The sequence below is a fragment of the Globicephala melas genome, chromosome 14, assembly GCF_963455315.2.
Source record: "Globicephala melas chromosome 14, mGloMel1.2, whole genome shotgun sequence".
NCBI classification, from domain to species: domain Eukaryota; kingdom Metazoa; phylum Chordata; class Mammalia; order Artiodactyla; family Delphinidae; genus Globicephala; species Globicephala melas.
In genome coordinates, this window is record NC_083327.1 from 6,744,224 (window position 1) to 6,761,528 (window position 17,305).

General features: G+C 43.0%; 1 protein-coding gene across 1 annotated transcript in view; it reads left to right on the top strand.

Annotated features, from left to right (window-relative positions):
- Positions 1-11,989: 11,989 nt before the first annotated feature.
- Positions 11,990-17,305, top strand: part of LOC115854745 (collagen alpha-1(XIX) chain) — a 304,855-nt gene continuing 299,539 nt past the window's right edge. The window contains exon 1 of the mRNA XM_060283962.1: positions 11,990-12,118. Within this exon, the coding sequence (XP_060139945.1) occupies positions 12,028-12,118 (91 nt within the window). The 5' untranslated portion in view covers positions 11,990-12,027. The remainder of the gene's footprint in view (positions 12,119-17,305) is intronic.

Sequence of the window (17,305 nt, forward strand, 5' to 3'; positions counted from 1 at the left end):
TTATTTTTCACTTTCTTCCAAACTCTTATCTAGTTCAATACTTTGAGCAGGAAAATGAGCAATTCAAGAGAAACAAAAATATTACAGTGTTTGGCTAGTTCCAAAACCTCTTAAAGACTATGAAATTATTAAAATATTTATGAAAATAATGCTAACATGAAGATGATTTACTTGTATTAAAGCACAAATTAGAAGCAAAATTTCAGGCTTCCTGTTAGGTAGTTTTAAAGGCTTATTTTAAATAGTACTAATTAAATGTCAATGTAAAGTTAATTGGCTATGGGAGAAATAAAACCTGGATGCTTTCATTTCAATTAAAAGGTAAAGTACAATTGCTTTGAGAGGAAAAAATATTCAAAGAGGGGTAATACTATTTAGAAAATTAGAGAAAGGTCACCACAGTCTGATGCAGGTATGGGAACCCTGTTTTTCGGATGGCCATCTGGGCAGCGTGACTCATGTAACATCCTCCCTCCTTGGCCTCTTTCCACAGTCAACCAAAAACCAGTGATGAAAATCACAGGAGAAGAAAACACATCAGGAGGTTTTAAGTCCTGACATGTAAACACGGTTTGCATCACTATGGATGCAAGACTCTAAAACTACAGGGATTTTGATCAGGATGAAAGACAGGTTTAAAAACTACCAGTCGACTCTTTCACAGTTTCACTTCAATGAGGTGGAAATGAGCTGTCTGCTAACAATTTTTTTAACACTTAAATTTTTTTGCCAGCCTGATTTTATTTCCTGATCTGTGAGCGCAGACATTTGTGAAGCCTATTGCTATGGTTTAAGATAACTTTTAAGCTTAATGATTTTCACCAGTATGGATCAATAGTATAATTTATCCTATTTCGCCAATTGTGGCAATACTGAACATTAAACCAAGTTCTCTGTTTTCTAATGCCTGACTTACTTTTCCGAATTCTATAATGGTTCTACTTTTCTTTCAAACATATATATATATGTATATATGTCTATATAATATGTATATATACCTACAAGTATACATACATACCGTCTATATATACTGTCTCTACACACACGTCCCCACACACTGATCTGCAGAAAAATGTCACCTTCACAGGTTCGAAGGGATCCCAAAGCGTTCAAAACCCAGGATCTGCAGTACCAATCCATAGAAAGATATAATATTTAAAGTCACAAAATAGTTTTGTGGACTCTGAGACAAAACCGTGTCACGCAAGCCTGTACACAGGAGCCTGATTAGAAGGCTGGCGGGCTCTGCCGACCAAATTCATCTAAACTGACGGAAAAGCACAAACTGAAACGTAAACGATGTCCTTCTTTAGCCCAACTGTTAAAAAGCCAATTATCTACCTGTGCGTGCTCGCCGCAGGCAATACTTTGATGACACTTCGCAATCAGGAGTGAGAAACTCTGAAGCCTTTGCATCCACCCGTCCTTCTATCTGGGAACCAGCGAATAAAACAGAAACCTGAAAGGCATAACTCCCGGCTGTAGGGCGACGTGGCTGTAATGCAGGAAAACCTGGGCCTGAGTTGGCGGAGTCCTCGGTCCTCGCCGAGTGGGAGGGTCACACGGGGAGAGACTAATAAGGGCAGCGAGGCGTCCCCCGTCCCCACTCGCAGGGCGCTCAGTGCTCGCGGTGCTGCAGCCGCGCGCGGTCTCCGCTGCGCCTCCGAGGGCCCCGCGCGCGGTCAAGGTAAGTACGCGGCGCCGCGACCCTGCCCGTCGCCCGCTCCCTCGCACGCACGCGGCTCCGGGTCGCCGCTCGCGTTCGGGCTCCTTCGCGTGCATCCGCTTTTCCAGAAAAGCTGAAAACGGCGCTACCCTCGTAGGTGGGTTTGGGTGGATAAATAACGTACACCTGCAATTGCGCATTCCCATAGGTAGCTTAACCCTGGGACCGGCAACGTTTGGCACGATCTGGCCACTGGAGCACGCTGCGTAGACCGTAGGTCGTGTTCCTGTGTTCCCATAATGCAGGCTGCGGGCTGTATACTTTAGTTCTAGGTGGTTCTGCCGGCTCTGTGTGTTTGTAGAGCGGAACCAGGACCCCTGCTGATGCGGTGAGAACAGGCACCGAACACAGAGGAAACAAGGATCCCTGGGGTGGAATGCGCAAAACAAACCCACTCAATAGAAATTCAAGCCGTTAGAGCTTATTTTTTGCTTTCTGTCTAGAAGCGAGGAGACAGTTACGGGACATAAATTGGGAGACGCGGGGTTGCGGCGCCTCCTCCCCTACCCGTTCTGACCCGAGGCTGCTTCTCCGAGCGCGGCACCCGGGGTGCGGCGCGGGCGGGGATCCCGGGACTCGGCCTCCCCGGCCCGGCTCATCCCGGCGCGCCCGGTCCTGCGCCCTGATTGCCCCGCAGCCGGCGCCGCGAGGCCGGGCCGAGCGCCGGGGTCCCCGCCGTCCCCTGCCGCCGCCAGATCCGCCGCGGCCGCGGGGAGGAGGCGGGCACTGCAGGGTCCCGGAGAAGTTTGTTGGCCCGGAATCAAGCTTGCCGCGGCCGCGGGCTCTCCAGCTCCTCCGGGGCGCGCGGCGTGGCCGCGAAAGCTGCCTCAAGTCGGTTACGGAGGGAGGGGGAGAAAAGCGAGGCGAGTCGGTGGGCAGACGAGCCGGTGGACCGGTAGGGCTGCAGCAGCCTCAGAGGCGCAGAGACGCGAATTGGCAGAGGGTGGGGAGAAGCAGAGTTCCAGATCGCAGGGTCAGCCAGCCTCAGGGGACAGCAGGCTGGGGGTAAAAAGAGGAGGACCCAGATTCCCGCAAATGCATCGTTTTAATCGAACCATCCAGGAACTGGTGACCGGAGCCACTGCTGGAGGCTGGGAAATGGGAGCTTAAAGGAAACCACTGAGCTGCCTCCCCCTACCCCCCCCGTTCCAAGACTACTTGGTTCCATCTTCTGCCTGGAGGAGGGGGCCGAGGAGAAACCAGATGGGAGGATGGTCCGGGCGCGCAAAAGGGTTTTGTATCTGCCTGATAATGGAGCGGAGGAGATAAAACCTCTCCAACAGCCCCCTTCCCACCCAACCCGACAAAAAAAAAGAGAGGGAGAGAGCAATGGTGCTTCTTCTGCCCCAAAACAAGTGCCACTGTCATTCTTTAAGGGATTTAATAAACCGCTTCAACTGAGTGACAGTCTTTCAGCATCTCCTTCTGGTCCATGGGGAAAAAACGGTGAGACCCTAAGTAGAGATCTTTGACGTGTGCCTGCGAAGAGAAGAGATGTTTAGGTCTTCAGATGGTGCAACACGTCCCTAAAACCCCTTCCTGAGGAATAGCTCTTCAGGATGGAAAAGAGAATGGTGATGCCCAGGGTGGAAAGTTCATTCTCTCCCCGGGTGTTAGAAAATGGAGAAAGTTACAGGCAGGTGCTTCTATAATGTGTTGTCCAGCCTGATCTCTAGAACTGGTCAGGAATCTAAGTGGGGTTTGCTGAGAAAGGAGGGAGAAGGTGGGCGATAGAGTAGGGGAGAGAGCCTGAACCTGATAAAAAAAAAAAGGTCAGAGAAAGAGCAAAAAGATGACAGGAAACCAAGAGTGATTATCCATTCTCACAGTTGGGACGTGATCTCTGTGCCTGAATCATCATCATCCAAGGAAACCACCTAAAACAGATGGAAACCCGTGGTATTGTCCAGAAATAGAAAGTTCCCATCTACTTTCTGGTCCTTCAGTTTAATCTCTCCTGCTGCAATTTTGGTTCATTTTTTTCCCCAGCAGACAGCAATGCCCAGTGGGTACACAGAATGGATGGTTTAAAGGCAGGAGAAGATATGCAGATAGAGACCATGGTTGTCTGGCCAGTTGGCAGCATTAATACAAATTCAAGTGAAGAATGAAAAATTAGCAGGAATATGAACTAGCAGAGCTAGAGAGATGCAATATATAACCTGGAGAGGATGCTGGAAAAAATATTTGAGGTGGGCCACGTTGAGGAGTATATCTTAAAGAGGCAGAGAATAAGGAGGCTTAGCAGAACACAGCAGGAGAGAGGACCTTCCAGCCAGAAGGAAAGGCACGTGTGGAGGCTTAGAGGTGGGCGTGAGCCGTCATGTGCCTGGTAAGTTGGAGAATCTAAGCTGGGGTGAAACCAGAGATGAGGAGATCAGATAGCACCTGCCCAGGAAAGATTGGAGAGGAGAGCTGAAGGGCCAGGGGCTCGATAGGGTGTGATTCTGCAGGCCACGAGCGAGATAACCAGGTGAGGAAGTTGCACGTCGAATTTGGAAATGATAGAAAGATGCGAAATGCAAGCATGGTATCAAAAAAAAAAAAAAAAAAAAGAGTGGAACGATAGGCCTCTCTTATCCATGCAGAGGTTGTGAGGCCCAACGCGCCTCTGATCCCTCTCGGAGAGAAAGCAAAGATAATCCTGAGATTGCAAGGTTATTCGATCAGAATATTAGGAGAGGCTTCCAAATGGGAACATCAGGAAAAGTTGATAGATTAGGCAAAAAGATACAATATTTATTTAAAATTTGAAGCAGCATTGGGTCATTGATACAGAAATACCTGTGGAGGCCGAGCTAGAGAATTAAAATCTGGCAAAATATAGGTCGGTCATGGTGGTTGAAACTGAGAATAGCATCCAGAAAGAAAGTTGATGGTGACAGCTGTCTTTTAGAGAAGTGAGTCAATAAAAGAAACGGGTTGTTGAGGGTGGAGAGAGTTGGTTAAACCTGCTCAAGGGGAACCTAAGCCTGGTGACCCCCTGGGAAGTCGACACTAGTTTTGAAGTGACAGGAGAAATAACAGAACTTTGAGGAAATGTGATAGTGTTGATCAGTTTTAGAGAACTATATACATTAAGAACCAGGAAGTATGTTTTCGGTAAAAGAAGAAAAGTTCAATAGTATTTTTTTGGTCTCACTAAATAACTGAAATTATGTTCCCTGAGCCTTCTTTTAGTAGTTTTTCCTCTATTTCTCTGTAACTCTTCACTTCATCCATATTTTTTGTACTTGTTAAGTCCCTATCTGAATACGTTACTTGGCTTCAACCTTTCATTTGCTTAATTTTAGTCCACATAGGATTGCCTTAGACTATATTCATCATACACGTTGATCAAATGAGGATCTATTAAATGCCAAGTTGAAACAAAATGCAAATATCAGATACAACCTGTTTTCGCCAAGATATTCAGTATAGAGAGGACACAGAACGCGCACAAGTTACTACGATGCAGGGTAGACCAAGCTGAAGCAGGGCTGGATCCTGAGCGCTGGTGGATCACAAGGCAGTGAGTAATGGATTCTGAGATGGGGCTTGCAGACGTCACAGAGGACACAGCATGTGAGCTACACGTGGAGGGCAGATTAGACGAAGAGAGTTGGAAGAACATTCCAGCATGTGCAGAAGCCTGGCACATTTTGGGGCTTGGGAATAGTTTGATGGAGTAGAGTTTGTTTGGACATGAGCCTGGTCAGATGAGTGGAGGCCCTGATGTAACACAGCCTTGAGTGCCTGCTGCCCTAAGGAGTGGGCATGGAAGGCACCAGGAGGCTTTGAGAAGGCAGAACACGAACGCCGGGTCTTTGCTTTAGAAACAGAATTCCTGGGCAGTAGGGAGATGGAACTCCAGGGAACAGTCCTGGGGGAGAGGAGATTATTGGAGTCAGTCGCACTTTTCCAGATTCAAAATTGTAGGGAAGTGAAGTAAGGCAGCTTTTGTGAGGATGGTTGGTATGGATTCAAAAACCATTTCAAAAGTAGATTTGACAGATTTTGAAAGAGATTTTATATGGGGGATGAAGAATGAATTCAAGATGATTTTGAAATTTCTAGCCTGGATTCCTAAGTTAAAGATGATGCCTGTAATTAAAAGATAAAAATCAGGAGGTTTCTGTAGAATATAACAAGGGCAGAAACATTGCCGAAGCTGCAAAAGACCTCGCGGAATAACTTCAATTTCATGACTACGGTCAATAGCAAAATGATGAAATAACGCTGGATGGAGTCCTGAGCTCTTGAGGATACTTTTTTTCCTGTTGTGGGCTTGGATTTTTAACTGCATAGGCGTGACTTTCCAGCCAGTCTTTTACAATAGTTTATAGACTCCACTATAGCTTCACTAAAGATAGAGTCTAAAGATTGGTAAAAGAACAGATGTGTAACACCTGTTGCTTTTGCTTACTTACAAGATGTGTCACTTCATAACAGTATGGCCAGATTTCCTTGGTGGAGTTATGTACAGGCGCATTGGAGGGTAGTCAAGGAAGTTTGATTTAAAAATCAACCCTCTACCCACTCACATGGCATTTCCTTTTATAATAAATGTTCTGAAAACTTGGGTTCTTTCAGCCGCTTAACAACTCAAGCCTATTTTTTAAAGTCCACATGTGTTGCTCATTTAACAGCTTACGTAAAGCGAATCAATGTTGCCTTTCTATTTTCTCCTTTCACTTATCTTTTGCATGTTATTTTCTAGTTGGTATTAGATCTAATGCTCTGCCCCTTTACCTAAGACCAAATTCAAATTTCAGAGATGCAGAATGAGCATTATTAACTGTTTGATGGCAGAGAATAAAATTATTCATGTTCTGTAGGCAGATTGGGCTTGGTTTCCTTTGAGATGGCCCCCGACCATCTTATCTAGGCAGCCCCCATTCCGTCATTCTGTCTACTGATTCTGCGTTCCTTTGCTTCCTAGTGTCTGTCTCTAAAAGATGACGTATGTGTCTGTTTGTTTGCCATCTCCCTGACCAGAGTGACCCAGGGACTGTTTGGCTCACTGCTTTGGTGTCCACAGTGTACGTAGTAGGACCACATCCTGTTGATGGGATGAAAGATTAAGATTTCCCAATATTCCTTTCTGTCCTCTTTGTGGTCTCTGTACACAAATATACATTAATAAGAAAATTTTAAAAATCTATGTCCTAATTCAAATATTCTCAGTTTTTATAGTTGCCATCTAAGATTTCAAGAACTGGATTAAAGAAGTTTAAAGGACAGTGGCTCTTTAAAATTCCCTAAGCCCAACCAGTCTCCACAGATATTCTGGTTGGCAAAGGATGGTGAGAATAATGGGTTTTGGTAGAGGTCAGAGGCCAGCCTTCAGGCAGCCGATTTCTCTTTGCTGTTAAGACAATGAGAAGCCAGCTGCAGGCAGGGCTGTCTGGATGACCTTAGAGGGTTCCTGGTCTCCAGAAGTGTTGTCTGCTCAAGACGGCCAGTGCTGGGCATACTCACGACAGTGACTTTCGTACTGGGAAGGAACTGTGGAGGGTCTGGCTCGAATCTTGATGGAGATTAGCTGAAATTTGAAAAGGAAGCTTATAGGGATGTGATAGGTCTGTCCCACACCCTGGTAGTAAACATCATGGGGTAACAGCAGAGGACTTTTAGTCAAGCAGACCCAAACCGGAACCCCAGGCTCTGGGATCCTCTCTATGAGCTTTAATGTTTCATGTCTGTACCAGGCAAGAAGGTCCCTGCTCTGGGCTCTACATTTTAGAAGGTCTTGCTCTGTCTGTGCACCTGCTCTCAGTGGTAAGAGTCCACAGAGGTAAGGGGACCGGCCCACCCAAAGCCAGAGCTTCTAAACTAGGCTGTGGGAATCCAAGATCCTGACATTCCCTGACCAAATGACCTTTAGTCATCTTGCAGGATCTGGACACCTCTTCCTTAGGTCCATCTTCGCAGGGACAGACCAAGCCACTGGTGTGAATGATCCTAACCCCAAGGGGTGGTCAAGGAGAGAAGTGTGCAGGTGCTGTGGACAAAGCTTGGGCTTACGGGCATGTTCCCACATGCTAGAGTGAGGCCCCTCACGGTGCCAATGGAACCAGGAATGGGAAACAGTAAGGGAGGAGCTTTGTCTAGTCCAGAGGCCACTGCATCCCTGGCAGCCTTCTCTGTTCAATTTTGAATGTGATCTTGGCTTTTAGGTCTTTGTGAAAGTTTATTTGTCAAGGTGAAAGGAGAAAATATATACTTCTTATCAGTTTTACTAGCTTTATTTTTAACTTTTAAATATTTAGACATATGGAATGCAGAGCTCTTGCCCTGTACCCTGCTCATGTTAGGAGCAGGCATGCCTGCCTCTCAACTTATTATGAATATTAAATAAAATACCATATATAAAAGAAATTCTGCTTCAGACAATGAGACCAAGTATGTTGCCGGTAATCTCCGTATCCTTCTTAAAATGCATCAAGAGCCATGTTTGTATAAGTATGGAAAAAGGTGATTTGGGGGCCCTAAGAAACCCCAGCATCTACATATATTACCCTGAGGTTCTACATTAGTTACTCAGTCGGTAAAGTACTGAAGGTTAAAGTTTAAATCCTACCTGGAAAGAACAACCCATTACACTGTGATAACATTGGCTCGGATTCATTTGTAAAACTATCTTGATAGTCATGAGCTAGGATCTGAGGGGACAGGAGAGAAAACAGGCAAGTTTCAATGAGGAAGGAGATTTTTGGATGGTGGAAAAAGCCCAGAATTGAGAAATCCAGGGAGGGCACCAGAGGTGGGTGGAGAACAGCTAGAAGCAGCCTGAGGACAGCAGGTGTCTGGGGATTGTGGGAAGGATCTGGGAGAGAGGTCCAGGAAGACCTCAAGGGAAGTTTTGCCCTTGACACTTTCGTTGGGGTCAACCCTGAAATTGCCTGCAGCAGAGGGAAAATACCTGGGAAAGGTGTCTTTTTTTTTTTTTAAACACAAACAAGGCTTCCTTTTGAGACCCTGTAAAAAGTTTTTTCAGATGTTCGTAGCTGCGTACATGTCTAATCAGGATTGAAACAATGGAAACTTCCAATAGCAAACACGTTTTCGAAACATACAAAAAGAAAGGATGTATATTACAATGACCCTTAAAATATTATAAGATTCTGAAATGCCTTAAGAATTCTGAATGATTAAACTATTGTCACTACAGATTCAAACGTAAGTACACTTCACTGTGTCTCAAGATTTACAAATTGGCAGTTTCCTCCCTTTCAATTCAAAGGATATTTACTGAGTCCTGCTTTTCCAGGTACCATGCCAGGCACCAGGATACAGTGATGGACAAGACACACAGTCCCTGCCCTCAGGAGCTTAGAGTTGAGTGAGGGCCATAAACATGTGTACAGACAGAAAAGTCTGAGCTAGAGAAGAGAGGGGCCACGGCGTCTACTGGTCAGGAAAGGGCTCTTCCACATAGTAACATTTACATTGAAGGATGCAGGATGAACAGGACCCAGCATGTTCCTGGATGAGGAAACAGCATGTGCAAAAGCCCTGAGGCTGGAAAGAGTGAGGGAATTTGAGGAACAGGACATCAGCAGGAGGGCGGGTAGGAGCCAGTTTACTCAGGGCTTCTGGACCATAGAAAGCCTTTTGGATTATATTCGAAGTTCAGTGGGAAACCATTGAAGGGTTAGAAATAGGGGGTGACGTGATCCAACCTTGACTTTAAGGAAAGCTGTCTAGTGCTACATAGAGAGTGAACTCGGTCAGGAGCCCATCGTGGATAGGGAATCAGTTAGGAAGCTTTGGAGGAGTCAACACCAGGGCAACCTGAGCTAGGCCAGTGGCAGAGGAGAGGAGAGCAATGGTTAGTGGGTTTGAGATGTGTTTGGGGTAACACTGATGCGACTTGTTGATGGGGATGTGTGAGATGGGGGTACAGAAGGTGGAAGAATCCATGCGATGCTTGGGTGTCTAGCTGGAACGCTTTGATGGGGGCTAATCATGGAGACTGGGAAGAACGCGAAGGTGCAGGGTGTGGTTAAGAACCAAGCGTTCGATTTGTATGTAGTTACAGATGTCTCCGTGATGTCTGAGAGGCAATAGTGAGTAGGCCGCTGGACGCAAAGTCTAAAGTTAGGAGACCAGGATTAGACTGGAGAGGTAAATGTTAGACCCATCATCTGACAGATACTGCTTAAAGGCGAGAGGATTGGTAAGATTACCTAAGAGACATTATAAAGAGAGAGGAGAGGAGGACCCATAGATCCCACCATTAAGAAATCAGGTAGAGGGCTTCCCTGGTGGTGCAGTGGTTGAGAGTCCGCCTGCCGATGCAGGGGACGTGGGTTCGTGCCCCGGTCCGGGAAGATCTCACATGCCGCGGAGCGGCTGGGCCCGTGAGCCATGGCCGCTGAGCCTGCGCGTCCGGAGCCTGTGCTCCGCAACGGGAGAGGCCACGGCAGTGAGAGGCCCGCGTACCACAAAAAAAAAAAAAAAAAGAAATCAGGTAGAAAGAAGATCTAAGAAGGGGAATTAGAAGGAAATACCAGAGAGTGTGAGGGCAGGGGGGCCAGTGAGAGTGAGGGTTTCAAGAAGGAGGGCGTGATCAGCTGCTGGAAATGCCACGGAGAGTTGAATTAGATGCAAAGAGAAAAGGATCCTTCTTTCAAGTTTTGCTGAACTTGGCTGGAGACATTTCAGTAGAGTGGTGGAATGGCAATTCTTTTGTAACTAGAACATTTAGTCAACTAACCATAACATCAATTCTTCAAACATTTTGAAGTTAAGTACTTTTATCCTCTAAGTGACTCAAAGAAATAGTTGGGAAACCTCAAGTTTGAATTCATATGCTTATGGTTATATAGCTGTCTGGTTCTTTGTTGCCGAAACAGGGACCAAAGCTTCAATGAACATAAATTTTTAGGATGCTTTGGCATTTCTCCATTGTTCAAACATCACTATCAACCTCAGGATGAATAGATAAATATCATTACATTTTTACTAATTATTTTTTATGAATATGTGGAGCAAACAATTATAACAGCAGATACTTTTCTGAACACTTACTGTATTCAATGCCCTGTGCTATACTCTTTCCAGGTGTTTAACAATTTATTGCTAGTATTATTCCCAGTTTTCAGATGAATAAATGAAGTCTTGGAGAAATCATGTAACTCATTCATGAGTGGTGGAACCTAGGCATGAAGTTTTAACCACTGTGCTATACTGCTAACTTATCAACTCATAAAAATCAGTTTGGTTAAAAATGCAAACAATCAAGAATCTCTCTGAAAGTTAGATCCATATTTGTGAGTTCACTTATTTGAAATAGAATTCATTACTTTAACAGTTACCAACGGCCTTGAAGTAATAGCTAGGATAAGTTTCCAAAGTCATATGAGGATTATGACCATAGCGGGATGAGAGAGTTCAAAAGAAATAAGGCATAGGGCTTCCCTGGTGGCGCAGTGGTTGAGAGTCCGCCTGCCGATGCAGAGGACACGGGTTCGTGCCCCGGTCCGGGAGGATCCCACGTGCCGCGGAGCGGCTGGGCCCGTGAGCCATGGCCGCTGAGCCTGTGCGTCTGGAGCCTGTGCTCCGCAACGGGAGAGGCCACAACAGTGAGAGGCCCGCGTACCACACACACACAAAAAAAAAACAAGAAAATACTGACACATGCTACAATATGGTTGAACCTCGAGGACAATATGCCTGGTGAATAAAGTCACAAGAGGATAAATACAGTGTGATTCCACGTGCAGGTGACCTAGAGCAGTCAAATTTGTAGACACAGAAAACAGAATGGTTGTTGCCAGGGGCTGGGGTGGGAGAAATGGGGAGTTACTGTTTAATAGATACAGAGTTTCAGTTTTGCAGGATGAAAAGTGACAGGTGGTGGTGGTGATTATACAGCATGAAGATACTGAATGCCACTGAACTGTACACTTAAAAATGGTTAAGATGGTAAACTTTGTTACGCGTATTTTACCAGGATTAAAAATAAAGATATATACAAATCATCGTAAGTAGCGTGGCTTTAAAAAAATTTAGAAGAGAAATGTAAGTTCTATGAGGCTGTATAGACATTGGTAACTAATTAGGAACTAATCTGAAAATACTTTCAGAGGCTTTCATGCATAATAAGGTATATATTAATATATAATGTCTAATTACATGTATATGCAGATATCCAATTCTATAATTATATATATTGTAAAATTCTATTGTGTTCTCTTTGGTGACGAGGATTTTCTGGAGATAATGATGAAGGGAACTGTATGCAATAAGCTCAATTCAGATATTTTGTTCTGTTGCAGGTCTGTGGCCACTGGATCCCATGGTTTTGAGGCGCCATGAGACCCGCTGGCTCTTGGAAGCTTTGGTTCTGGGCAGCGATGCTCCTGCTTCCTGCTTCCGCTTCCGTGGTGAGCAGGGACAAGCCAGGTATCCAGGCCACCTCTTGTCCGGTCTCCAAATGTTATTTATAGTCTTTATTTTAAAAAAATATGAAAATAAATCTTATTAGGGTTGAAGAAGCCATAGATTCAATCTACTAGCACAAAATAGATAATAATTTATTGTTTTCCCCATTGACCTTCACATTGCACATTGAGAATGTCTAAAATTACATTTTTTATATGCATATTATATTAGTCTAAATAGCCTTTTCTTTCTCTCACTGATAATTACAAATATAAATATGTATGTACATCTCTGTGTGTGTCTATTTTTCCTTTTCCCCTTTTAATGAAGTTTTTCAAGTTATTCAAATTGTAAGTATAGAAACCCATCCTCAGTTAGGATTAACCAAGGACATAGCTAATGTTAATTACAGAAAAGTGAAAAACAGAATAAGAAATAGAAAAGGAAATGTAGTTTAATTATATATCAATTTTGTAGTATCTCAGATGAGGCAAACGAAAGATTAACAGTCGTGAGAGCACTTTTTGAACTAAATAGATAATATTTATTTGCAACTGTTCAGTTATCAACCTCATAAATATTTCCAAAGGACTTGAAGGCAATTTGAAACATTCACTTCCACTTCTGATTTTTAAAAATGATCCGGTGGCTAATTTGGATGGCTCTTCTTGAAGATTGAGTATGCGTTAAGTTACTGACCTCAATGTACTTCGCATTCCAAAGTTGAACTAGACACATTGAAAAGCCATTTGCTGAGCAAAGAGAAACTTCAACTCACCTTCTATGCAAAGGATCACATATGATATATTCTGACCCTGGTCACATATGATAACGTGTCCTGAGACTATGAGTCTTATTGTGCTTATTCTTTTGAATGTTTCTTTCAGAATTTTTGCTAAACAGGTATAAACATACCCTAGTAGAGACTTTTGAGTTTGAAGCACTCATAAAATCAAAACATATCTGAGTCACAGTGTTTTGTAAGTCTTTATGATTTTTTACTAATTTGGCAGGAGTTACATTTCATAAAATAATCTACATGAAAGTTTGAATATTCTAACACTGTACAAATGACATCCTGTGGCTATCATACTTTTTTGGGGGAAAATCTTTTTTCAGAAAAGTCGGGCGTGACTCATGGCAAAAAGAAGTCCCTAGGGCAGGGAGTTTATTCTGATAATGTTGCTACTCTTCTGAATTAAAAAAATATACATTTATTTATTTGGGCTACGCCAGTTCTTAGTTGCAGCATGCAGGCTCTTAGTTGTGGCGCGCAGACTTCTTAGTTGCAGCATGCATGAGGGATCTAGTTCCCTGACCAGGAATCGAGCCCCATGCCCCCTGTATGGGGAGCACAGAGTCTTACCCACTGGACCAGCAGGGAAGTCCCTCTTCTGAATCTTTTTTACATCTCTTCCTTTTAAGAGACGTAGCAGGAAATGCAATTTGCTACTTAATCAGAGGGGATAGGACTTTTCTGGTTTGAAAGGAGAATGAATCAGTTTCTAGGCACATGCTAGTGTGTAATAAATAAATGTTCCTGATGACATTGATTTGAAGGATCTACATAAATGGTTTTCCAATTTTAGTGTGAGCAAGAATCATCTGGGGTACTGATTCTGGAGTCCCACTCCCAAAGATTCCTATGATGCGGGACAGCATGGGGTGGGATTCAGTAATTTACATCTTTAACCAGCTCCCCACGTGAATCTAATGCCTATGTTTGCGGAAAACAGAGGAACACTCACCTTTGGGATGATTAACTATTTCTTTTTATTATTATTATTTTTTCTTAGCTGGTTGTCTTGCACCTTACACTACCAGGTTGCATTTGTTTATTTATTTAGACTTTAATAACGTTCTTGGGAGGGGTAAGAGCACTTAGCATGAGCTCCTCTCTGGTAACAAATTTCTATGTGTATAATACAGTACTGTTCGCTATAGATCTTGCGTACAGTACTGATCATCTTGCGTAACTGAAACTTCTCCATCTTGGGATTCCCCTGAATGTTTTGCTCTTGTAGCTTGGCTATGTCAGTTCTTTAATCAGGTTATATTGTATGCAGGAAGACTGAAATGCATATATTCTAGCCCAATTTACCCTACCAAATTAATCTTTCTGAAAGATTTTCCTAAGAGTGTGAATTCCAAATTAACGAACTCTAGTAGATTCACGTAACCTGAAGCACTAAGGGAAATTCCTAAAGAAAAAAAATGAAGAGTTGTTTTTTATCGGGGCATTTGGTAGGAGATGCTTGTGAAACAGCCCACACTAAACGTGCCATGGAAATTGCTTAACTGCAAGTATCGTTTGCTTTCATTGAAAATGTCAGCACAGCCCTGTCATAAGTATTATTGAAGAGTATAACATGTCGGGCCTGGCAGGGGCTATTCTCATGTCTTGTGTGTCTGATTCATAGCACAAAGTTCCCTTTTTAGTTTCCTCATGTGCAGACCTGTGCCTGTGGTCACTAACCATTTACCGGAGGGAAGTGATTACAGCCTAAAAATAAAATATAACAAATCTGAGGGAGAGGCTAGGGTTTCAGCTCTGGAGTCTGTGAAGTTGTCAACAATCTGCTGTTAAACTTAAATACACGAAGGATAAATCGAGTCTTTTAATTGTTTTACTTAACTCAATGGTGTGCCTAATGATTGCTTGCAATATTGGGCCAGTTGGGATGGAATTCAAGAGTAACATGGAGGGATTCGATAATACCTTTAATATTAAAATCTCGAAGCTATTCAGAATTAGCTATTCCATATTCTTTCATCAGTTTTACTATTATGTTGAGATTATGACATAAGGCATGTTTGCATATTTTCACACTGCAGATAAACAATTCGAATGTGGCCGTTTCAGTTTAGTTGTCAAAAGAGGCTGGGGATGTGTATTAATCAATATACATCACAGAGATCATCTCAAAACTTGCTTTAATTACTTTCTTAAAACTTTTCTCTATGATAGAAGCTTATGTCTCATAATGGTTCCTATGTCTCATGCATTTCCCTTAATCTGTTCTAAGGCAAAAGTACTGAGTTATCATCAAAAGTAATAAAAACAGAAAATAAGGTAAGAAAGAGCAGCAAGAAAAGCCAGACTCAATAAAGAGATAATAGAATGTCATCCCTTTCACTTATGGTAAAACTTCAGGTTAAGTGTCTTGATGGAATTGATTATAAACTTAGGCCCCAAACTATACACATACACCTTTTTAAACTAGTTTTCTATTGATTATAAGGAAAAACTATTCTTCTGAAATTTGGCTTTTACTAATCGACACACGCTGCACTCTTAAACTCAGAGTCGAAGTATGCTATTACATAGAGAGTTTTATTTTGTGTTTTGAAGAATTCCTCATGTTCAGTATGGTACCAGATAAGAGTCCTACTGCTGACAAATGTACTTTGTAACTCCTAAATTTTTAAAGTGCAGGAAAGCTTCACAATTATTAAATAAAGGTTATAGCTCCTAACCTGGTATACTCCTCTGGGGGAACAGTTTTGGATAAAAAATTAGCAGTGAAGGTTCTGTGACCCCTCGTTACCCCTTTGTTAATATAGCTGTGTTCCCATTTTTTTCTCGTTTTGTCACTTTTCCATATTTTTTTGTTATATTCTGGTCCAAGGTGCTAACCTCTTGTTTTTCTCCCAACCTAGGATACTCTGTAATCCTTCATCAGATGTATTAGCAAAGTATGAAGTGTACAGGAGTCCCCAGGGCAACTAGTAACAATTAAATGAAAGGCCTCTGTCAATGGGAAGTCTGTCAGCCTTTAAAAAAAACAAAACAAAACACCTAAAGGCTGTTATTTTGATCCATTTATGAGAAGAAAACAAACTAGTTCTATGTCTGTGGTAAATTACTGCTCTTCAACTTCCCCAATCCTGATCTTGAGACAAATGCTGTGTCAAGAGTTTTGTCACTAAAGGTAAAGAAAACAATTTTCCTAATGCATGTTAGAAAACAAGAGTGATACCTGTCAGGGTGGCCATCATCAAGAAAACCACCAATAACAAATGCTGGAGAGGATGTGGAGAAAAGGGAACCTCGTGCACTGTTAGTGGGAATGTAAACCACTGTTGGTGGTGCAGTCACTGTGGAGCACTGTATGGAGGTTCCTCAGAAAACTAAAACTAGGGCTTCCCTGGTGGCGCAGTGGTTGAGAGTCCGCCTGCCGATGCAGGGGACACGGGTTCGTGCCCCGGTCTGGGAAGATCCCACATGCCGCGGAGTGGCTGGGCCCGTGAGCCATGGCCGCTGAGCCTGCGCGTCTGGAGCCTGTGCTCCGCAACGGGAGAGGCCACAGCAGTGAGAGGCCTGCGTACTGCAACAAAACAAAACAAAACTAAAACTAGAACTACTACATGACCCAGCAATCCCACTCCTGGATATATATCCCGAAAGAAACAAAAACACTAATCTGAAAAGATACATGCACCCCAGTGTTCATAGCAGCACTATTTACAATAGCCAAGATATGGAAGCAACCTAAGTGTCCATCAACAGATGAATGGACAAAGAAGATGTGTATATATACAATGGAAAATTACTCAGCCATAAAAAAGAACGAAATTTTGCCATTTGCAGCAACGTGGACAGACTTGGAGGGAGTTATGCTTAGTGACATAAGTCAGAAAAAGAAAAATACTGTAGGTTATCACTTATATGTGGAACTAAAAAATAAAATGAACTAGTGAATATAACAAAAAAGAAACAGACTCACAGATGTAGAGAACAAACTAGTGGTTACCAGTGGGGAGAGGGAAGGAGGGGCAGGATAGGGGTAGGGGATTAAGAGATACAAATTATTATGTATAAAATAAATAAACCACAAGGATATACTGTACAATACAGGAAATACAGCCAATATTTTATAATAACTATAAATGGAGCATAACCTTTAAAATTTTTGAATCACTATGTTGTACACCTGAAACATATAATATTGTATATCAAATATACCTCAATAAAAAAAAGAGTGATACATAGAACGCCTGTGAAACTGGGCAGATTTAACTGCGATTTTACAGGTAATAATAATTCCATAATATGTTATGTGGACTCCAGAGGATATGAAGAAATAGAAAAAATAAAGCAGGTGAAATGGACAAGAGAGAGAAATATTGCAATTTCTCAGGAGATAGCTGTTGCCCTTCCTCCCTTCTGGCCTTACCTCCTGTGTAATGCCATCCATCCCTGTGGCT